The sequence below is a fragment of the Pongo pygmaeus genome, chromosome 5 (genome assembly GCF_028885625.2).
Source record: "Pongo pygmaeus isolate AG05252 chromosome 5, NHGRI_mPonPyg2-v2.0_pri, whole genome shotgun sequence".
NCBI lineage: Eukaryota > Metazoa > Chordata > Mammalia > Primates > Hominidae > Pongo > Pongo pygmaeus.
Window position 1 is genome coordinate 29,897,318 of NC_072378.2, and position 24,378 is coordinate 29,921,695.

At 45.8% G+C, this 24,378-nt stretch overlaps 1 protein-coding gene across 3 annotated transcripts; it reads left to right on the plus strand.

Moving 5' to 3' along the window:
* Positions 1–7,399: 7,399 nt before the first annotated feature.
* Positions 7,400–12,009, plus strand: LOC129039300 (popy Class I histocompatibility antigen, A-1 alpha chain-like). 3 transcript variants are annotated; one of them, XM_054492973.2, is made up of 10 exons: positions 7,400–7,446; positions 8,098–8,224; positions 8,544–8,751; positions 8,882–9,151; positions 9,393–9,668; positions 10,263–10,538; positions 10,640–10,756; positions 11,200–11,232; positions 11,375–11,422; positions 11,591–12,009. In XM_054492973.2, exons 3-10 carry the CDS (start codon positions 8,679–8,681, stop codon positions 11,593–11,595), a joined length of 1,098 nt encoding a protein of 365 aa, XP_054348948.2. In that variant the 5' UTR covers positions 7,400–7,446; positions 8,098–8,224; positions 8,544–8,678; the 3' UTR covers positions 11,596–12,009. The 3 variants fall into 3 exon arrangements, with proteins under 3 accessions (XP_054348948.2, XP_063522023.1, XP_054348947.2); XM_063665953.1 differs by having other exon boundaries at positions 7,413–7,495; XM_054492972.2 differs by having other exon boundaries at positions 7,413–7,446; positions 11,375–12,009.
* The last annotated feature ends 12,369 nt before the right edge of the window (positions 12,010–24,378 follow it).

Here is a 24,378-nt window from a genome sequence, read left to right on the forward strand (position 1 = left end):
GGACCCTCTGAGCCAGGTGCCGGCTATAATCTCCTGGTGCACCGTTTCCTAAGCCCATCAGAAAAGCACAGTATTCGGGTGGGAGTGGCCCGATTTTCCAGGTGCCCTCTGTCACCCCTGGAAAGGGAACTCCCTGACCCCTTGCGCTTCCCGAGTGAGGCAATGCATTGCCCCTGCTTTGGCTGGCGCACGGTGCACTCACCCACTGACCCGCGCCCACTGTCTGGCACTCCCTAGTGAGATGAACACGGTACCTCAGATGGAAATGCAGAAATCACCCATCTTCTGCGTCGCTCACACTGGGAGCTGTAGACTGGAGCTGTTCCTATTCGGCCATCTTGGCTCCTCCCCCAACAGTGGCTTTTAACTCAATTCCTTCAATGCAGTGTTTTCAGAACACATCATCAACATCAAGTATTACATATTTATTGTAAAAGTTTAAGTAGCCACAATCACTTTGAAAATCATATTATCTAGTATGGTTAAAGTCCATACAACGTATCATCCAACCAACCCATTCCTAATCATCCACTCTGGGGAGCTTTCTTGCCTATGTGCACAGGAGACATGCACACTAATGTTTAAGGCAAAAACTGGAATCAGCCACATATACATCAACAGGAAAGTAGTGAAATTGTGGTATAACCATAAAATGTAAACCTTCAGCAGTAAAAATGAATGAATGACAGCCTCCCACACCACAGATAACTCCTATATGTAATGTGCATCATGGGAAAATAAATGCAGTAGGAATTTACTGTACTGGAAGCTTAAAACCCAGCAAAACTAACTGATACTTGGTTTGGGGATATATATATATATATACACTTATTGCAACAATCATTAAAGAAATACAAAGTAATAGTAATCACAGGTTCAGGATGGAGCGTCCTTCTGGGGGATGTGAATGGGCATCAGTCCAGGGGAGTTTTACAGGTTCTGTGTTTTACACCAGTGCTGGGCACCCTGGTAGTTACTTGACCATAGTTCCTAAACAGAGTTTTCCAAATTAAAATATACCTGTTTTTTACAGAAATGAAAGAGAAAAGAATTCCAAGGTTCATTTCAAGGATCCTTAACAATAACTACTTACATTGGAAGAAAACCACAGAGAATTGTAAGGAGCCATGTGACAGAGAGGACCAGGGTGCCATGAAAATGGCCTTGGTTAAAAACAGGTCATTTGATCCTTGGCTCATTGGCATCTCTCTAGATTTTCAATTATACGATGTTCAATCTGCTGTGCAAGGTAATTCCATCTTGCAAAGGATTTGATGTTACATTTTATCACACATACAACTGAATTAAACTTTTACAGATTGGAAATGCACATCATTGATCAAAACAAATGAAACAAGAAAAGAGTAGGAAGGAATACCCAGTGATGGAATAGCAAATATGAATGGAAAACAGAATAGGACTGCTAAAAAGAAAAAAAAATTCGGAAACACATAATAGCAGTGCTATATAGAATCATAGTGGTGTCCAAATCACTTCTATCACAACTCATTTAATACCACAAAAAAAGATGTTAAGTTTATTATAGAATGCCCACTCAATAGCCAGTTTTTGAAAAACAAAAAAACAAAAAAACAAAAAAACTTGTTTCTCAATTCGAGCTAACGATTTCGGGCTATGGCATCAAACCAAAGCTATTGGCATCATGTTAAGCTAGATGTGTTGACCAAAGTATGAGGTTCACATTTTTGTAAATGAAAAGCAATTTGATTAGGCAATTTTTTCCTAAGTGAAAGCAAGTTTATTAGAGAAGTAAAGAAAAAAAAAGAACGGCTATGCCATAGAGCAGAGGTTTTTTTTTTTTTTTCAAGTGTAGGCAAATGTTTAGTGAAGATGATATTTCAATAAGAAAATTGGTGCTTGGGGCATATTTCCACTAAATTTGAGACATCTTAGACAAAACAAAGACTTATTTTCCAGGCATTAGTTTTATGGCACTGAAGTCTTGGAATGATTTGATCTAGTTACTCTATGTTCTCAACCTGTTAACTCATTAAGGAGAACATTGTTATTTAATAACAACGATATTGGCAAGAAAAACTCAGAGATACTGTTGTATCTCCTTTCTCTGTCTGAAACTGTTTTCCCCTCAGCACTCAAGGCTCTGTGATGTCTCAAATTTTTAATTATAAATTTTAAAAGAGAAGCTTATCATGGAATTAGAAAAAAACTATTTTAAAATGCATATGGATCCAAAAAGAGCTTGTATAGCCAGGAGAATCCTAAGCAAAAAGAAAAAGCTGGAGGCATCAGGCTGCCTGACTTAAAACTCTACTACAAGGCTACAGTAACCAAAACAGCATGATACTGGTGCAAAAACAGGCACATAGACCAATGGAAAAGAATAGAGAACTCAGAAAGGAGACCACATATGTACAACTATTTGATCATCAACAAACCTGACAAAAACAAGCAACGGGGAAAGGATTCCCTATTTCATAAATAGTGATGGGAGAACTGGCTAGCCATATGCAGAAAATTGAAACTGGACCCCTTCCTTACACTTTACACAAAAGTTAACTCAAGATGGATTAAAGACTTAAATTTAAAACCCAAAACCAGAAAAACCCTGGAAGAAAATCTAGGCAATACCATTCAGGACATATGCATGAGCAAAGATTTTACGATGAAATTGCCAAAAGCATATACCACTAAAGCATAAATTGACAAATGGAATCTAATTAAACAAAAGAGCTTCTGCACAGCAAAAGAAACTATCATCGGAGCAAACAGACATCCTACAGAGTAGGAGAAAATTTGTGCAATCATCCATCTGACAACGGTCTAATATTCAGAATCTACAAAGAACTTAAGCAAATTTACATGAAAATAAAACAACTTCATTAAAAAGTGGGCAAAGGACATGAACAGAAACTTCTAAAAAGAAGACGTACATGTGGCCAACAAAAATATGAAAAAAAAAGCTCAACATCACTGATCGTTACAGAAATGCAAATCAAAACCACAAATGAGATACCATTTCATGCCAGTAAGAATGGCAATTATTAAAAAGCCAAGAAAATACAGATGCTGGCAAGGTTGCAGAGAAATAGGAATGCTTTTACATGGTTGTGGAAAATTAAATCAGTTAATCCATTGTGGAAGACAGTGTGGTGATTCCTCAAAGATTTAGAACCAGAAATACCATTTGACCCAGCAGTCCCATTACAGGGCACATACCCAGAGGAATAAAAATCATTCTATTATAAAGATATTTGCATGTTTACATTCATTGCAGCACTATTCACAATAGCAAAGATATGGAATCAACCCAAATGCCCATCAATGAGGGACTGGATAAAGAAAATATGGTATATATACACCACAGAGTATTTTGCAGCCATAAAAAGGAATGAGATCAAGCCCTTTGCAGATATATGGATTAAGCTGGAAGCCATTATCCTCAGAAAACTAACACAGGAACAGAAAACCAAACACCACATGTCCTCATTTATAATTGGGAACCGAGCAATGAGAACACATGGTCCTAGGGAGAGGAACAACACACACTGGGGCTTGTTGGGGGAGGGTGGTGGTGGTGGGATCATTAGCAAAAATAGCTAATGCATGCCAGGGTTAATACCTAGGTGATGGGTTGATAGGTGCAGCAAACCACCATGGCACATGTTTACCTATGTAACAAACCTGCACATCCTGCATATGTACCCTGAAACTTAAAATTAAATTAAATTAAAAGACAAGCTTAAACAGTTAATGAAAAATAATTAGATAAAAGAAGACTTTGATTTTCAAAAACCTGAAAGAATAGTTATAATTTTTGCTTTTAACATATATTCAAATCCTTTGATATTGTTCCCTTCCAGAGGTGCAGCTTAATTCCCTCTCTTGAGTGTGGCTTGGACTTAATGAGGCACTTCTGATATGGCCTGGTTCTGTGTTCCCACCCAAATCTCATCTTGAATTGTCATGCGAATCATAATCCCTACCCATTGGGGGAGGGACCTCATGGGAGGTGATTGGATCATGGGGACGGTGCCGCCATGCTGTTCTCATGATACTGAGGGTATTCTCATGAGATCTGATGGTTTTATAAGGGGTTTTTCCCTGCTTCATTCTGCATTTCCCTCTCCTGCCACCATGTGAATGTAAGGGAGATCCCCTGAAACTATTGCTATGGAATAAAAGATGAAATGCTCCTGATTATTGTAAATACAAAATTGCATGCAGGATTGTGTAAAGACAATGCCAGGTTGGACTGCCAGAATGAGCCAACAGTGCGTGATGTCCTTCCCTCTGCAGAGAGCCTACGAAGAGAGTGCAGTCAGGGAGGTTTCACATCACCAAGATTCCTATCCCAGAAAAGCAGATGTTCATAGCTCTGGGAATGGAATGTGACCCTTATGGAGAGCCTATAAACGGATGCATGAGGGGTGCCTGTTCATATGGTTAAGATAGGGCTATAAACGCCCTTATCTTGCCACAGCTCTTCTAGGACTCTTTAGGGTTAAGGCATACTCCCTTCTGATAATTTCCGGGCTAACCAGTTGTCTAGCTTCACCTCCTCTTTCTATTGATTGTTTGTAACCAGCTTTTGCTGCAACTGTTACTGCTGATTAATATCTTGCTAATCATAGGTTATGGAGAGATTGTGTTTCTGTTTTAAGGCTCTGTTAGAAATTACTGATGCACACACTATATTGTAAATTCTTATCTCTGTATACTGTACTTCTGCATACAGATGTTATGTTAAAGAATTACTTCATCCCCATGTGACCATCTCACCTCATAATCAAATGACCCTAAATCTCTCACTAACCTACCCCTGCCTCAATAAACTTAATAATAAATGCTGGTATATCCAGTGCATTGTTGGCACCATGTGACCAGAAGGCGGTGACCCCCCTGGACCCAGCTTTCACTATCTTGTGTGTGTCTATTATTTCTCGACCTGCCGATCCACCTGGGAACAAAGAAAGAGCCCCATTGCATTGCAGGCTGTTGGCCAGATCCTGCAATATGTGAAGAAGGATGTGTTTGCTTCCACTTCTGCCCTGACTGTAAGTTTCCTGGGGCAGCCTCCTCAGCCACACAGAACTGTGAGTCAATTAAACCTCTTTCCTTTATAAATTACCCAGTCTCAGGTATTTCTTTACAGCACTGTGAGAACAGACTAAAACAACTTCTAACTTATAGAATAATGCTGACATAACAGTTTGTGACTCTGGGTGTAGAACATAAAACTCACTGTGGCTTCCACCTTCTCTCTCTCTGTCTCTGGGCTCATGAGCTCTGGGGAAAGCCAGCTGCTGTGCCATAAGCAGCCCTGCAGGAAGGTTCATGTGGCTAAGAACTGAGGCCTTCTGGGAACAGACAACAAGGAACTAGGCCTTTTCCAACAGCCATGTGACTGATCCGTGTTTCTCGTGAATCCTCAGCCCCAGTGTAGCCCTCAGATGATGCAGCCCTTGGCTGACAACTGGACTGCAACCTTGTGAGAGGCCCTGAGCAAGAAGCACTCAGGGAAACCTTTCCTGGGTTCCTAACCATTGGAAACTGTGGGAGGTGATGAATATTTGTTGTTTTGAGCTAAGTTTTACATAATTTGTTATGCAATAGTAAATAACTAATACATTTTCACAAGAGAGGATGTATTATTACATGTTAAAATTGCATTTGCTCTCAATGTATCATCATCATTATTATTATTTTTGAGACAGGGTCTCACTCTGTCACCCAGGCTGGAGTGCAGTGGCATGATCACCATGCACTTCAGTGTCAACCTGCTGGGCTCAAAGGACCCTCTGATCTCAGCGTCCTGAGTAGCTGGGACTACAGGCATGAACCACCATGCCTGGCTAACTTTCTAAATTTTTGTAGAGATGGGGGTCTTGCCATGTTGCCCGGGCTGATCTTGAACTTCTGGAGTCAACAAATCTGCCTTCCTCTGCCTTCCACAGTGCTAGGATGGCAGGTGTGAGCCACCACACCTGGCCCAAATTAATTATAAGATATTAAATTTGTAACTTCGTTTTAAAAGGTAAGGAGAATTTCCATGGCTGAAAAAGGTGTATTTTATGACTGTTCACAATGATCACTTTACTTGAACTTCAGTTTCCAACTGTGTCCCAATTAAACACAAATGGAAGATTCAACCCTTGCTAGGCTGATTCTACGATGGCCTCAACAACCAGCTCCTGGTCATTCACCTTCCTCCAGTTATTCAACCAACTCTAATATAGGTGCTGTTGTGAAGGGATTTAGCAGATATAATTAAGGGCCTCAATTAGTTGACTTTAGGCTGGGTTTATCCTGCTTGGACTGTCCTAATCAGGTGAGCCCTTAAAAGGACTGGGTTCTTCCTGAACATAGAGATTCACAGTGTGAGAGGGACTCAGTATGAGGGGTTTCCTCCAAAATGGGGTTTGAGAATGAAGGGGCTGTGGGCCAGGCATGGTGGCTCACACCTGTAATCCCAGCACTTTGGGAGGCCGAGATGGGCGGATCATGAGGTCAGGAGATGGAGACCATCCTTTCTAACATGGTGAAACCTTGTTTCTACTAAAAATACAAAAAAAAAAAAAAATTAGCCATGCGTAGTGGCGGGCGCCTGTAGTCCCAGCTACTTGGGAGGCTGCGTCAGGAGAATGGCGTGAAACTGGAAGGCGGAGCTTGCAGTGAGCTGAGATGGCACCACCGCACTCTAGCCTCAGTGACAGAGCGAGACTCTGTCTCAAAAAAAAAAGAAAAGAAAAGAAAAGAAAATGAAAATGAAGGGGCTGTGTAGGAAAGAACGCTGGTGAGCACCAGGAATTGAGTGCAGCCCTCCCTGTTCTCTACATTGACAGCCAGCAAGGAACAGGGACCTCAGTCTTACAACTGCCAGAAACTGCATTCCATTACCTCTGTGTAAGCCTAAAGGAGCATTCAAAATGATAACACAGCTTTTGGAAGCCCAGAACAGAGATTCTATCCACATCTTGCCCAGATTTCTGACCAAGGAACTATAAACAGATAAATGGGTGTTGTTTCGCCAGGCGTGGTAGCGCACGAATGAAATTGATGAGTTGATATACACACTCGTTGCATAAAATAAAATCTTTCTGAACTTTTTCAGTATTTTACATTTTATAATTATCTGTGATGCAATTTAATACACTCATATTTCATTCATTCAGTCAACAAAAATTAATTTAGTCCCTACGATGAACCAGGTATCCCCTCATATGCTTAAGTGCCTGACACTCCAGAAGCACCACAAGACTGAGATGGAGCGACTGAAGTGTTTTAAGTGGAAAAATGACACACTGTAACTCACAGGAGCAGGACCACTGTGGAGAGAACAGTCACTTAGCAGGTCATGGGACAGTGCCAGTGTCACAATTCAGGAGTGACAGTGTGATGTGGACAAAAGGGAGAGGAGGGCCTGAAGGATGAGAGGGATGGAGGGAAGGGCTGGAGAAGCAGGAGGTGAGGAAAAGAAGCAGAGGAAAGAATTCGAAAGCAGCAGAATTCTTAGGTTTAAATAGATTGTTTTATGGATTTTAATACATCCATCTACAGAGTCTCGCAGGGTGTCCTTGACAGTTGGCCTTTAATACCTTATGTGAGTCTGCCTAAAAACTAAATGTTTTTTATGTTAATCAGGTTTAAAAAATACTAAGTGTTCCTATAAAATATACACAACACTTAAAAGTAGATACTTCCTAAAAACAGGCAGTGCATGAGCACTAGTGAGGGACATTGTGACTGCATTGAACAGTTGCAACTTTGAGGTGAATAAAGCCTGTACTGGCTTCTGGTTGCAACATATAGTAACACCGTGTGCTACTTTGTATTGAGGAGATGTCCTGGACTCACACAGAAACTCAGAGCTAAGGAATGATGGTAAATTTAAAATAAGACAAGCAGGAGTCACAGATACATTGTCTGGGAAAGTGAAACTTAGTAGCTTTGTGAGTCCTGTTGTAAGGCTTTTGGACACATTTATACATCAAGGGGCCAAAGTCACATTTTTTACCTATTAGATTCCTGATCATTCAGGGGTTACCAAGAGTCTGCTACCCATTGTATTTAATAAACAAAGAGCAAACTGGTCTCTATTCTGTCTCATACACTCAGGTGCAACTTTTCCCGATTAAAAACAAAAACAACAACAAAAATCTACACCTCCATTACCAGAGCAAGCTCACTCTCTGTCACCAAGCTCCGTGGGTGTGTTTTCTTCTAGAATAGTCCAGGTGGACAGGTAAGGAGTGGGAGGCATGGAGTCCAGTTCAGGGACGGAGATTCCGGGATGAAAAGTGAAGGGAGAGGGATGGGGCCCAAGCCGAGGGTTTCTCCCTGGTTTCTCAGACAGCTCCTGGGCCAAGACTCAGGGAAACACTGAGACAGAGCGCTTGGCACAGGAGGAGCGGGGTCAGGGCGAAATCCCAGGGCCCCAGGCGTGGCCCTCAGGGTCTCAGGCCCTGAAGGCGGTGCATGGATTGGGGAGGCCCAGCGTTGGGGATTCCCCATCTCCGCAGTTTCTCTTCTTCTCACAACCTGTGTCGGTTCCTTCTTCCTAGATACTCACGACGCGGACACAGTTCTCACTGCCATTGGGTGTTGGGTTTCTAGAGAAGCCAATCAGTGTCATCGCGGTCCCGGTTCTAAAGTCCCCACGCACCCACCGGGACTCACATTCTCCCCAGACGCCGAGGATGGCGGTCATGGCGCCCCGAACCCTCCTCCTGCTACTCTCGGGGGCCCTGGCCCTGACCCAGACCTGGGCGGGTGAGTGCAGGGTCTGGAGGGAAACGGCCTCTGCGGGGAGGAGCGAGGGGCCCGCCTGGCGAGGGCGCAGGACCGGGGGAGCCGCGCAGGGAGGAGGGTCGGGCGAGTCTCAGCCACTCCTCGCCCCCAGGCTCCCACTCTATGAGGTATTTCTACACCTCCGTGTCCCGGCCCGGCCGCGGGGAGCCCCGCTTCATCGCCGTGGGCTACGTGGACGACACGCAGTTCGTGCGGTTCGACAGCGACGCCGCGAGCCAGAGGATGGAGCCGCGGACGCCGTGGATAGAGCAGGAGGGGCCGGAGTATTGGGACCGGGAGACACGGAGCGCGAAGGCCCGGGCACAGACTGACCGAGTGGACCTGGGGACGCTGCTCGGCTACTACAACCAGAGCGACGGCGGTGAGTGACCCCGGCCCGGGGCGCAGGTCACGACCCCTCATCCCCCACGGACGGGCCGGGTCGTCCACAGTCTCCGGGTCTGAGATCCATCCTGAAGCCGCGGGACCCCGAGACCCTTGACCCGGGAGAGGCCCAGGCGTCTTTACCCGGTTTCATTTTCAGTTTAGACCAAAAATCCCCGCGGGTTGGTCGGGGCGGGGCGGGACTCCGGGAACTGGGCTGACCGCGGGGGCGGGGCCAGGTTCTCACACCATCCAGAGGATGTATGGCTGCGACGTGGGGCCCGACGGGCGCTTCCTCCGCGGGTATGAACAGCTTGCCTACGACGGCAAGGATTACATCGCCCTAAACGAGGACCTGCGCTCCTGGACCGCGGCGGACATGGCGGCTCAGATCACCCAGCGCAAGTGGGAGGCGGCCCGTGTGGCGGAGCAGTGGAGAGCCTACCTGGAGGGCACGTGCGTGGAGTGGCTCCGCAGATACCTGGAGAACGGGAAGGAGACTCTGCAGCGCACGGGTACCAGGGCCACGGGGCGCCTCCCTGATATCCTGTAGATCTCCCGGGCTGGCCTCCCACAAGGAGGGGAGACAAATGGGACCAATCCTAGAATATCGCCCTCCCTCTGGTCCTGAGGGAGAGGAATGCTCCTGGGTTTCCAGATCTTGTACCAGAGAGTGACTGAGGTTCTGCCCCGCTCTCTGACACAATTAAGGGATAAAATCTCTGAAGGAATGACGGGAAGACGATCCCTCGAATACTGATGAGTGGTTCCCTTTGACACCGGCAGCAGCCTTGGGCCCCGTTACTTTTCCTCTCAGCCCTTGTTCTCTGCTTCACACTCAATGTGTGTGGGGGTCTGAGTTCAGCACTTCTGAGTCCCTCAGCCTCCACTCAGGTCAGGACCAGAAGTCGCTGTTCCCTCCTCAGGGACTAGAATTTTCCACGGAATAGGAGATTATCCCAGGTGCCTGTGTCCGGGTTGGTGTCTGGGTTCTGTGCTCTCTTCCCCATCCCGGGTGTCCTGTCCATCCTCAAGATGGCCACATGTGTGCTGGTGGAGTGTCCCATGACAGATGCAAAATGCCTGAATTTTCTGACTCTTCCCGTCAGACGCCCCCAAGACACATATGACTCACCACCGCATCTCTGACCATGAGGCCACCCTGAGGTGCTGGGCCTTGGGCTTCTACCCTGCGGAGATCACACTGACCTGGCAGCGGGATGGGGAGGACCAGACCCAGGACACGGAGCTCGTGGAGACCAGGCCTGCATGGGATGGAACCTTCCAGAAGTGGGCAGCTGTGGTGGTGCCTTCTGGAAAGGAGCAGAGATACACCTGCCTTGTGCAGCATGAGGGTCTGCCTGAGCCCCTCACCCTGAGATGGGGTAAGAAGGGAGATGGGGGTGTCATGTCTCTTAGGGAAAGCAGGAGCCTCTCTGGAGACCTTTAGCAGAATCAGGCCCCTCACCTTCCCCTCTTTTCCCAGAGCCATCTTCCCAGCCCACCATCCCCATCGTGGGCATCGTTGCTGGCCTGGTTCTTCTTGGAGCTGTGATCACTGGAGCTGTGGTCGCTGCTGTGATGTGGAGGAGGAGGAGCTCAGGTGGGGAACAGGTGAAGGGTGGGGTCTGAGTTTTGTTGTCCCATTGGGAGTTTCAAGCCCCAGGTAGAAGTGTGCCCTGCCTCGTTACTGGGAAGCACCATCCACACTCATGGGCCTACCCAGCCTGGGCCCTGTGTGCGAGCACTTAACTCTTTTGTAAAGCACCTGTTAAAATGAAGGACAGATTTATCACCTTGATTATGGCGGTGATGGGACCTGATCCCAGCAGTCACAAGTCACAGGGGAAGGTCCCTGAGGACAGACCTCAGGAGGGCGGTTGGTCCAGGACCCACACCTGCTTTCTTCCTGTTTCCTGATCCCGCCCTGGGTCTGCAGTCACACATTTCTGGAAACTTCTCTGGGGTCCAAGACTAGGAGGTTCCTCTAGGACCTTAAGGCCCTGGCTCCTTTCTGGTATCTCACAGGACATTTTCTTCCCACAGATAGAAAAGGAGGGAGCTACTCTCAGGCTGCAAGTAAGTATGAAGGAGGCTGATCCCCGAAATCATTGGGATATTGTGTTTGGGAGCCCATGGGGGAGCTCACCCACCCCACAGTTCCTCCTCTAGCCACATCTTCTGTGGGATCTGACCAGGTTCTGTTTTTGTTCTACCCCAGGCAATGACAGTGCCCAGGGCTCTGATGTGTCTCTCACAGCTTGTAAAGGTGAGACCCTGGAGGGCCTGATGTGTGTTGGGTGTTGGGGGGAACAGTGGACACAGCTGTGCTATGGGGTTTCTTTGCATTGGATGTATTGAGCATGCGATGGGCTGTTTAAAGTGTGACCCCTCACTGTGATGGATATGAATTTGTTCATGAATATTTTTTCTATAGTGTGAGACAGCTGCCTTGTGTGGGACTGAGAGGCAAGAGTTGTTCCCGCCTTCTCTTTGTGACTTGAAGAACCCTGAATTTCTTTCTGCAAAAGCACCTGCATGTGTCTGTGTTCCTGTAGGCATAATGTGAGGAGGTGGGGAGGCCACCCCACCCCCATGTCCACCATGACCCTCTCCCCACGCTGACCTGTGCTCCCTCCCCAGTCATCTTTCATGTTCCAGAGAGGTGGGGCTGGGATGTCTCCATCTCTGTCTCAACTTCATGGTGCACTGAACTGTAACTTCTTCCTTTCCTATTAAAATTAGAACCTGAGTATAAATTCAATTTCGCAAATTCTTCCCATGAGAGCTTGATGAGTTAATTAAAGGAGAAGATTCCTAAAATTTGAGAGACAAAATAAATGGAAGACATGAGAACCTTCCAGAGTCCACGTGTTTCTTGTGCTGATTTGTTGCAGGGGAGGAGAGTAGATGGGGCTGTGCCCAGTTTATGTTTTGGCCACCATGGGCTTTATGTGGTCACTGCTTGGCTGGGTCATCTTTGCTGCTCCATTGTCCTTGGCCCTTCAGTAGAACCTTGTCCCACCAAGACCTGTGATCACAGGGAGTTGGATGTCACCTAGGACGGTCCCTGCATACAAATCTCTTTGTGGTATCAAGAGACAAATTTTCAGACCTGTCCAGCTCTTGCCCTCCTCCCAGGGCTCTTTCCTCAATTGTATTTTCCATTTTTCTCCAATCTTTTTAAAGGAACCAGATTGTGACATTGGCAGAGAGGAGGGGTTCCATAGTTTCTCATCATAGTTAACTTTCTATTGGAACTCCTCTTCTGCTCTCCTACTCTTCTTCCTGCCCTGAGTTGTAGTAATCTTAGTGCTGGCTCCAATCCAAACTCATAGATTTATAAAGCAGAGTCTAATTTAGATTCATATGTGGTTGGAAAATTGTACCCATAAGGCTAGGGTTATTGTTCCTGAAGAGAAAAATATGGTTTTGTGCTGAAGTGTGCAGGAGGGTTGGTGTGGGAGGAGGGAGGGAGGGAGGACACACAAGCAGCCCTGGTGAGAAAAGCACTGGTGGCATGGATGTCCGCGTGAACTGATGTTCTTTAGCTGCCACAAAACAGCATTTGCCCTGTGGCTACATTTATAAAGATATTGGCTTTAGAATAGGGAGGTGCTCTACAGTGATCATTCATTCAACTGACATTTGTTGTCTGCTAGGGATATGACTGCTTTTGCATTTAGAAACCATCATTAAAATAAAAACAGGAAAATTTTCTGGCATTGTGATGCATACGTTCTAGATGCAAGCTTGTCCAACCTGTGGCTCGCAGGCTGAATGTGGCCCAGGACAGTTTTGAATGTGAGGACTTTTTTACTTATCTGTGGCAGACCTGACCTGGAGTGAGTGCACCCACCTCCCTGAGAATCAGGAGTGAATGCTTTAGGAACCCTCCTTTGCAGTGTCCTGTAAAAGATAGAGGGCACCGTTACTGTGAAAACCCAGAGCAGCCAAGGGGGCTCAACCCTCAAGGAGCTGTGGGGAAGGTTAATAAAAGGTGGTGTCCCACGGTCAGAACAGATGGGCAGCCAGCGAGGGCACTGCTTCATACCTGTGATGGGAATGCAAGAATTGAGGAGCAGGAGGCCGAGGGCGTTTGACCAAATACAAAGTCATGATCCCAGTCTCAGTTCCTAGACTTCAGCCAAGCTTCAGATTCAGAATCCACAGTGGGGCCTACAGAGGCCAGGAAATAAACCTGGACACATTATGGCCCACAGTGGGACCATTGGATCCATAGACCCAGTCCTGGTTATCTCCCCCTTCTCCAAGTGCATAATTGGCCTTGATGCACTGGCAAAAGGAGTCACCCCCGCACTGCATTCCTAGTCTGGAGAGTAAAGGCTTTCATTGTGCTGAAGCCCAAAGGGAATCTTCTAAAACTTCCCTCATCCCAGCCAAGCCAGATGCAATATTGTGCCCCAGGGTGGGTCTTGTGGAGGGTACTGCAGGTATTGTGGGGGTAGCACTGCCATTAGGAGGCTGAAGGATGCAGGGTGCTGTTAGGATTGCCTATTATCTCCATATAATTCAGCAATCTGTCCCTGAAGAAGCCTGATAAAGAATAAATGGAATTTCTCCAGACTTGACCAAGTAAGAGTCCTGATGGCAGCTGCCATGCTGGCTGGATATCACTGCTTGGGGAGATTAATAAGGCCTCAGGCACATGGCAGGCAGCTGTGGATCTGGTGAGTGCATTCCCTCCCATTCCATTTAGAAAATCGATATGGAATGATTCACATTCACATGGGATTTATAATACATTTATTGATAGCTTGCGTCAGGGCTACCTTAACTCCTTAACCATCTATAAATATCGCCTTAAGAGACCTGGACAAATCAGACATCTCACAGAATACTAAATCTCTTCATTTCATTGGCAATATCACATAGATCGGGATGGACGAGCAAGAGGAAGAAAGTACGCTGAATTCCTTGGCAAAACATGTGCACTACAGAAGGTGAAGATAAACCTTACAGAGCTTCAAGAGTGGCCACTGCAGTGAAGTGTTATGTGTCCAGTAGGTTAGGGGCATGCAGGGCTGTTCCATCCAAAGTAAAAGACACACTTGCATCTTGCATCCTCACCAGAAGGAAGGAAGCACACTACCTGGTGAGCCTCTCTGGGTTCTGGCAACACCACATTCCACATCTAAGTATATTGCTTTGGCTCACACTCTGGGTGACAGAGGAGGAAGCCAGCTTTGAGTGGGGCCTAGACAGGAAAAGAAACTGTAGCAGACCCAGGCTGTGGTGCAGTCAGTCACCATCCCTCAGACACCTGGTCCTGGAGGTGGCAGTGTGGGGAAAGATGCAGGATGGAGCTGAACCAAGCATCAGTGGGAGAGTCAGAATGGAGGGCCTGGCGTCAGGAGTAAGCCCATGGAATCCACAGTAGGAAAATAAGCTCCCTGTTAGAAGCAGTTTTTAGGATGCTACTGGCCGTGTTAAGATACAATGCTTGAGCATGGGACACCAAGCAACCATGTGATTCCAAGTGCCCGTGTGTATTGGCTTCTATGTGACCCACAGAGTCATAGATTGGACAGGCCCAGCGGCATCTATCATGAGATGGAAATGGTCCATGTAGGTTGAGCCTCAATTCCATGTTAACACCCACAGAAAATACCGAGCCCTGATGTGGCCCTGAATAACCAAACAAATTGAAGATAAATTGAAGTTAGCCATCCCGCATCATGGATCAGCCCAGGTCTGACAGGAAGGACTGATAAGTGGATAACCACAGTGGCAGCAGGAATGAGGCTACAAGTGGGTCCAGCAGCACTGACTCCACCCTACCAAGGACCATCCGGCTGCTGCTTCCTCTGAATACTCTGCTTGAGAGCATTACAGACAAATGATGGGCCCCATAGGGCACTATTTCTTCAGGTAACTGACCAGCCCCTAAGTGACAAGTTGAACAGCTTGAGCCCATCTATCCTGGAAGGGCCAGGTGTCCAACATCACAGGGATAGGCACATATTCTATGCAGTGTGGTTTTCCTCTCTGCTCTCAGACCCTCAGCCAGCATCACTATCGGCATTCCTGATCCACTGGCTTAGAATTTCAGTACATTATCTGCCCGCGGGACACACCTCAGAGGGAAGGAGATGAAGCGTGGGCCATGACCAGGGGATCCCCTGGTCATATCACCACCTGCACCTCCCAGGGGCTGCCAGCCACACAAAGTCATGGACAGGTCTCTACAGGCACAACTCCATACCAGTTTAGATGAAACCCTCTGAGGAATGGGTGCCATCTTTCAGGATGTGGTGCTTGCATTGAATCAAACATGTCTCTATTGTGCTGTGTTTTCAGAAGGAATAATACGCGGGTCCAAAAACCAAGAAGTCGAAGCCAGTGTGGCTCCATGTCTCATCCCTTATATTCATCCCCAGGGTGATTTTGCCCTTCTTATCTCCAAAATCTGGGCTCTGCAGGGTAGGCAGTCGTGGTTTTCCAAAGGGGGCACCCTGGCAAGGAGACAAATGAGAGTCCATGGAACTATACATTATGGTTGCCCCCAGGGAAGTTTGAATAGAATGTTCCCAGAGACAAGTAGGTAAGAAGAGGAGGAGGCAGGGCTGCTATCACACAATGAGGGCAGCAGAAGTGTGTGGAAACCAGAGATCCATTTGAGGACTTCCTGGTTCCCCTTGTCTCATTGTTAAGTGTGAGCAGAAGCATCCAGCAACCCAGCCTGAGAGAGTTTCATATTCAAGAGCCCAGACCCTCAGGAAGGAAGGATTGAGTCACACTCCTGGGTAATCTCCTAAGGCTGTGCTCCTGTGCTCTGACATCGTCAGTAGAATTGGTGCAGAGGCCCTGCTTCCCATGGGCTGTTCCCAGCCAGTGACCGGTCACAGCAGGCACACTAAGGCAGGTCATTCCTGGGAGACACGGGACTCCTCTGATGGCCAACTGTGGCTGGAGGACTCCTCCATGGCCTTGCTCAACCCGCCTTAGATTGCCTGTGTTCTAGGATGCATCAAACAAAGCTTATCTCCTTCTGTCCAGCACTTGGGGTCACACTTGCATCTTGGTCTGCTGCCTTTTCCAGGGATTTCTGGCTCGCTTCCCATATTCCCTTACAGGTGTGTCCCCTCGTAAAGTGCCACAGACTTGAAGCTTATCTTGGCATCTGCTCCTTGGAGGACTTGGACTAAAAATCATTTCCATCTGCACACCAATAACTCTTACTTATTCCAACTTGTAAAATCCTTCTCTTTATCCAACTTCTGCCAGCCCCATAGAATTGATTTTACTTGTGTATTTAGTGTCTCTTTGAGTAAACAGATATTTGTTGTATTAAGCCACTAAATTTTGAGGTAGTTTATGACACAGCAGTTAATAACTATTAAGGCTTTCTTAAGATTCTATTATTCTATGGATATTATCTACATCTCTTTTAATTTCTTGCATTTTAATAATGTTAGCCACATTTGCTGTTTCCAGTCATTTCCCTGTATTTTTTGAAAATTTTTATTTCGCCATTCTCTGTCTTCCTTCCTTCTTTCCCCCTTTTCTCCCTCAGAGCTTTCTCCCTCCCTCCATTTTTTCACAAACTCTATGTGGTTAGGCTAAAAGGAAGCATTATTTTAATCCTATCCTAAAAGTATAATGCCATAAATTATAGGATAAAAGTAAAGAAAAGGAAGTGATTAATGGAATATGAAAAAATGCCTAGGGTGATTCTGTAGCCAAGACAGTGGATTTTAACATTTAATCTCCACCTTCAACTGAATGTTTTCAGAACACATGAGCAACATGAGCTCTTTCCCATTCTTGGTACAAGCACTTGGGAAATCAATTAGCCTTATCTAGTATGATTAATGTCCATACACCATATAATCCCACTATCTGCTCCTGATCATACACTCTGGGGATATTCTTGGCTATGTGTCCAGGAGACGTGTACATCAATGTTTATGGCAAAAACTGGAAACAATCATATATATATAAATGGGAATTAACACAATTGTGGTATACTCGTAAAAAGTAAAACTTTAGCAGTAAAAATGAATGAAGGCGGGCACAATGGCTCACGCCTGTAATCCCAGCACTCTGGGAGGCCATGGCAGGCAGACTGGGTGAGATCAAGAGTTCGAGACCAGCCTGACCAACATGGTGAAACCCGGTCTCTACTAAAAATACAAAAATTAGCCGGGCATGGTGGTGGGCACATGTAATCCCTGCTACTGGGAGGTTGAGACAGGAGAATCACTTGAATCTGGGAGGCAGAGGTTGCAGTGAGCTGAGATCGTGCCCCTGCACTCCAGCCTGGGCAACAAGAGTGAAACCCCATCTCAAAAAAAAAAAGAATTAAAAGGAAAAGCACCCTCCCACATTAGAGATAACTCTCCTACACATAATGTGCCTCACAGAAGAATACATATAGTGTGAGTTCTCTGTATGGAGAAGTTCAAAACAAAATGGTCAAACTGTGATTTTATATATACTTATTGTAAAAATCTTTAGTGACAATGCAAAGGAATAGTAAATACAAGACTCAAGATATAGGTTCCTTTTGGGGGATAGGATTGGACAACAGCCTAGGGTGGCTTCACAGGTTCTGTTTCTTATGCCTGCAGGGGATGTCCAGGTAGTTAGTTACTTGATCATACAACATTATTTAATTTTTCATTCATTTATATTTATTTAGAGTCTTGCTCTTGTCGCCTAGGCTGGAGTGCAGTGGTGTGATCTCGGCTCACTGCAACCTCCGCCTCCTGGGTTCAAGGGATTCTCCTGCCTCAGCCTCCCGAGTAGCTGGGATTACAGGCATGCACCACCACTCCTGGCTAATTTTTGTATTTTTAGTAGAGACGAGTTTCACCATGTTGACCATGCTGGTCTTGAACTCCTGACCTCAGGTGATCCACCCACTTCTGCCTACCAAATTGCTGGGATTACAGGCATGAGCCACCACTCCTGGCCCACAAATCTTTAAAGTGGCATTTTTCAAAATGCACCTCGTGTGCCATTCCTGATGGATTATTTGGAGAAAAGAAAATACCAATGTTCATCACAAGGATCCTTAGCGATAACTACTCATGGTAAAACAAAGCCACAGCTGGCCGGGCACGGTGGCTAACATCTGTGATACCAGCACTTTGGGAAGCCAAGGCCGGTGGATCATGAGATCAGGAGTTCGAGACCAGCCTGACCAACATGGTGAAACCCCGTCTCTACTAAAACCACAAAAATTAGCTGGGCATGGTGGCAGGTACCTGTAATCTCAGCTACTCAGGAGGCTGAGGCAGGAGAATTGCTTGAACCCAGAAGGCGGAGGTTGCAGTTAGCTGAGATTGTGCCACTGCACTCCAGCCCGGGCAACAGAGGGAGACTCCATCTCAAAAAAACAACAATAACAACAAAAAACAAAAACAAACAAACAAACAAAACAAAAAACAAGCCACAGCCAATTGTAAGGAACCATGTGACAGAGAGGACCAGGATACCATGAAAAATAGCCTTGGCTAGAAATAGGTCATTTGATTCTTTGCTAATTGGCAACTCTCTACATTTTCTGATATACAATGTTCAATCTGATGTGCAAGGCAATTTTATCTTGCAAAGAATTTGAGAATTTGAATGTTGCTCACATTTTACCACACATACAAGTGAATTAAACTTTTACACAATAGTAAAAAAGCATTGTCGAGCAAAATAAATTAAATGAAAAGACACAAAGGAATAACTAGTGATGGAATAGCAATAAGAATGGAAAACACAAAAGAGCTGCTTTTAAAGCAACATTAGAAGCACAAAATAACTGTATTTTTCAGAATCATACTGAAGTCCAAATCACTTCTACCACATCTAATTAAAAAACATAGTGAAAGATGTTAAACTGATCACAGGACGCACACTGAATAGCCAGTTATTGAAAAATCTTGTTCCTAGATTGGAGTTAACCCTTTCCGCCTACCACATCAAACCAAATCATCGTCATGATGCTAAGCTGGTGTATAGACACAGATGTGAGACTCACATTTTTCTAAGTGCAAAACACCCTGATTAAGCAAATATTTTTCTAGATGCTTGAGTCAGAAAATTGGCAATTTGGGCATTCTTAAACTGAATTAGAAACTTCTGAAGAAAAACAAAGGTGGTTATGATTATAAAGGCATTAGTATAAGGCACCAAAGTCTCGGGACTCTTTGATCTAGCTACTGTATTTTCTCAACTTTGTTGCAACTTGTCAAAGAGAACATTAATATTAAAGGCATTTGCAAAAAGTCTGAGATATTGTTGTATCTCCTTTCTCTTTCTCAAATTTTTAATCATCACTTTACAAAAAAGAATTTTAAAGTATGAAAGAAAATTGTTCAGATACAAGAAGTATTTGATTTACAAAATCCTGAAACAATAATGTTAATTTTGCTTTTAACATGCATATAAATTCTTTGATACTCCTTTCCAGAGGTGCAGCTTCATTCCCTCCCTGTGAGTGTGGCCTGGACTTAATGACTCACTTCTAACTGATAGAGTAATGCTGACATAGTAGTCTGTGACTCTGGGTGTAGAACATAAGAATCACTGCAGCTTCTACTTTGGTTCTCTCTTTCTCTGGGATCATGAGCCCTGGGGGAATCCGGCTGCTGTGTCATAAGCAGGCCTATGGAAAAGTCTATGTGACTAGGAGTGAGGCCTCCTGGGACCAGATAATAAGAACCTGAAGCCTCTTTCAACAGCCACGTGAGAGATTCTTCTGTCTTGTGAATCCCCGGGCCCATTTGAGCCTTCAGACAATTAAGCCCTGGAAGACAACTAGACTGCCACTTTGTGAGAGGCCCTGAGCCAGAAGCACTCAGAGAAACCTCTCCTGGATTCCTGACCATTGGAAACTGCACCAGATGACAAATATTTGTTGATTTGAGCCGCTAAGTTTTAGTTGACTTGTCATTGAACTTTTTCATTTGCTCTAAATTCATTATAAGCTATTAAACATGTCATTTGCTTTTAATATTTAATAAAAATTTCCATGGCTATATAAGATATATTTTATTATCATTAACAATGACCTATTTTTTGATCTTCAACTTGTATGTTCTATTTAAACACAAAAGGAAGATCCAGGGTATGGTAGGCTGATTCTATGATAACACCCCAATAGCCACCCTTGGTTACTCAGGTTACCCCAGTTACTCAGTTGACACTTTTGCAGGTGCTGCTGTGAAGGGGTTTTGCAGATATATTTCAGGTCCTCCGTCAGTTGGCTTTAAGATGGGGATTATCCTGCATGGACTGTCCGAATCAGGTAAGCTCTGAAAAGGACTGGGTTCTTCCTAAGAATAGAAACTCACAGTGTGAGAAGGATTCAGTGTGAGGGGTTTCCTCCACTGTGGGCTTTGAAAATGGAGGGATCATGGGCAAAGAACACTGGTGGCCAATAGGAATTAGAAGCCCTCCCCACTGTCTACTCTGATAGCTTGAAGGAAACAAGGACTTTAGTCCTACAAAAATTGCCAGAAACCGAATTCTGCCAATGAGTTCTATATAAGCTTGGGGGAGAACCCCAATCTTAAGATGAGCATACAGCTTTGCGAAACCGTGAACAAAGAATCTATCACACTAGGCCTGGATTTCTGATGAAGGAAATGTAGACAAATAAATGGGTGCTGTTTTAAGCCACTAGGTTTGTGGTAATTGGTTATGTACTAACAGAAAATTCATAAACAGATTCAATAGCTAAACATATGACGTGTTCTCCATTGGAATGAATTCATGAACTAATATGCACAGTAGTTGCATAAAACCAAATGTTTCCTAACTTGCTTTGCATTTTTCATTTTGTGATTTTTGTGTGATGCAATTTTTAACACAATCATATTTCATTCATTCATTCAACAAAAATTAACCTAGTGCCTACTATGTGGCAGATATGCATTTAAATGCTGCAGACACAACTTTGATCAAAACAACCCAAAGCTCCTGTGCTCATATGCCTTCCATTCTAGAGGCTTCTTGAGAGTGAGATGGAGCCATTGGAGGGTTTTAAGTGAAGAAATGACACAATCTGACTCACATGAGCAGGATTGCTGACCATTGTGGGGGAAACAGTCATGGGCAGCAGGCGAGGGGACAGAGCTAGGGCCAGAATTCAATAGTGATAGGGTACTAGAGACTAAGGGGAGAGGAGGGCCTGATGCGTGACAGGGACAGAGGAAAGGGATGGAGAAGCAGGAGGTGAGGTAAAGGAACAGAGAGAAAGAATTCTAAACAATGAAATTCTCAGACTTAAACACAGTGTTTTACAGATTTTTAATGCATTTATCCGCAGAGCCTGACGCAGTGTTACTTACACCTCTCCGCCTTTAATACATTCTGTGTGGCTATCTAAAAACTAATTCCCTGCCTATGATAAACAGGTTAAAAAAGAATATCAAGGGTCCCAATAAAATATGCACATGGCTTAGATGTGAATAATTCATAAAAATAGGCAGGTGCATGGGTTGGCCATTGTGGCTCACGCCTACAATACCAGCATTGCAGGAGGCTGAGGATCGCTTGAGCCCAGGAGTTCAAGACCAGCCATAGAAACATAGGGAGACTTCATCCCTACAAATATTTTTTTTTTAGAAAAATGAGCCAGGAGTGGTGGCACAAGCCTGTGGTGCCAGCTACTTGGGAGGCTGAGGGAGGAGCATTGATCACATGATCCCAGGAGGTCGAGGCTACAGTGAGTCATGAGTGCACCACTGCACTCCAGCCAGGGTAACAGAGTGACACCTGCCTATAAATAAATAAATAAATAAATAAATAAAGGCAGTGCATGAGCACTGGTGAAGGGCACCTTGGCTGCACTGAGCACTTGCAATTTTGAGGTGATTAAATTCTGTACAGGCTCCTGGTTGCAATATACGGTAACATATTGTGCTTTGTATTGAGATGTCCTGGACTCGCGCACACAAACTCAGGACTATGAAATAAAAATAATTTAAAACTACAACGGACCAGAGTCACAGATACACAGTCTAGGAAAGTAAAACTTAGCTTTGTGAGTCTAATTGCAATGACTTTAGACATATTTATATGTAAAGGGCCCTAAAATCACCTCTTTTACAAATTAGATTCGTGGTCATTTAGGGGTTACCAAGATTGTGCTACCCACTGTAGCACAATCAGAGACACACCCCGAGGTTGCGGGACACACGGAGACCCTCGACACAAGAACTCCAGGCGCCTATACCGGATTCCATTTTCAGTTCAGGCCCAAATCCCCAGGGGTTGGTTGGGGTAGAGCGGACAAGGCGGCTCAGATGCGCTGGCGGAGGAACATGCAGAGCTGACCAAAACCTGCCTGCAGGGAAGGTGGGCAGAGTGGCTCAGCAAAGGCCTTAAGAATGGGAAGGAGACACTGCAGTGCACAGGTACCAGCGGCCACGGGGCGCCTCCCTGATCTCCTGCAGATCTCCCCGACCCACCTTCCAAAAGAAGGGAAGGAAAATGGGACTAACGCTAAAATACCCCTCTCCCTCTTGTCCTGAGGAAGAAGAGTCCTCCTGGGTTTCAGATCCTATACCAGAGAGTGACTGAGGGCCCGCCCTGCACTCTGAGACAATTAAAGGATGAAGTCTCTGAGGGAGTGGAGGGGAAGACGATCCCTGGAATACTGATTAGCAGTCCCCTTTGATCCTGCAGCAGCCTTGGGCACCAGGAATTTTCCTCTCAGCCTTTGTTATCTGCCTCATACTCAATGTGTATCTGTTGGTCTGATTCCAGCTCTTCTGAGTCCCTCGGCCTCCACTTGGGTCAAGACCAGAATTCTCTGTTCCCACCTCAGACACTAGAACTTTCCAAAGAATAGGAGATTATCCCAGGTGCCTCTGTCCAGGCTGGTGTCTGGGTTCTGTGCTCCCTTCCCCACCCCAGGTGTCCCATCCATTCTCAGGATGGTCACATGGGTGCTGCTGGAGTGTCCCATGAGGAATGCAAAGTGCTTGAATTTTCTGACTCTTCCCCTCAGATCCCCCAAAGACACATATGACCCACCACCTCATCTCCGACCATGAGGCCACCCTGAGGTGCTGGGCCTTGGGCTTCTACCCTGTGGAGATCACACTGACCTGGTGGCAGGATAGGGAGGACAAAATTCAGGATGCAGAGTTTGTGGGGACCAGACCTTCAGGGTACAGAAGCTTCCAGAAGTGGGCAGTACCGGAAGTGGGCCCACTGGTGTCTTCTAGAGAGAAGTAGAGATACACATGCCATGAGCAGCAGGAGGAACTGTCAGAGCCCCTCACCCTGAGATGGGTAAGGAGACGAATGAGGGGTCATGTCTTTTCTCAGGGAAAGCAGGAGCCCTTCTGGGTGCCTTCAGCAGGGTCAAGGCTGAGGCCTGGGGATCAGCGTCCCTCACATTCCCCTCCTTTCTTAGGGCCATCTTCCCAGCCCACATTCCCCATCGTGGGCATCATTACTGTCCTGGTTGTTCTAGGTGCTGTGGTCCCGGGAGCTGTGGTCACTGCTGTGATGTGGAAGAATAAGAGCCCAGGTAGGAAAGGGGTGAGCTCTGAGTTTTCTTCTTCCATTGGTGGATTTCAAGCCCCAGATGGAAGTTGGCTCGTTTCCTGCCTAGTTGTGGGGCACCATCTCCACGCACATTTACCCTGTTCAGATGCCCTATCAACTCTTACTCTTTTGTAAAGCACCTGTGAAATTGAAGGACAAATTTATCACCTTGATTGTGGTCATGGGAACCTGACTCCCAGCAGTTACAGGTCAGGGGAAGGTCCCTGCTGAGGACTGACATCAGGAGGACAATTGGTCCAGCTTCAACACATCCTCTTCCCTTGGGTTTCCTGATCCTGACCTGGGTCTGCAGTCACAGTTCTGGAAACTCCTCTAGGATCTCATGGTCTTGCCTCCTCCCTGGCCTCTCTCAGTTTGTTTTCTTTCCACAGATGGAAAAGGAGGCAGCTATGCCCAGGCTTCATGTAAGTGTGGTAGGGGTTGGAAGAATGATCCTTGAGATCCTTGGGATAGTATAGACAGGAGCCCATGGGGGAGCTCACCACCCCACAATTCCTCCTTTAGTCACATCATCTGTGGGCTCTGACCAGATTTTGTTTTTGTTCCACCCCGAATGGGAACAGTACCCAGGACTCTGATGTGTCTCTCAAGGCTTGTAAAAGTGACACCTTAGAAGGACTGAAGTGAAGGAGGAGTTGGGCCAAATGGGACACAACTAGGCTCTGGAGATTCTTTGATTTGGAA

What these genes read in the sequence shown, in the direction of transcription:
- LOC129039300 (XM_054492972.2), top strand. Translation starts at nt 8,679, where the DNA reads ATGGCGGTCATGGCGCCCCGAACCCTCCTCCTGCTACTCTCGGGGGCC. An exon ending in GGAGACTCTGCAGCGCACGG is followed by an intron (nt 9,669 to 10,262) that starts GTACCAGGGCCA and finishes TCTTCCCGTCAG; the next exon opens with ACGCCCCCAAGACACATATG. An exon ending in GTGGAGGAGGAGGAGCTCAG is followed by an intron (nt 10,757 to 11,199) that starts GTGGGGAACAGG and finishes TTCTTCCCACAG; the next exon opens with ATAGAAAAGGAGGGAGCTAC.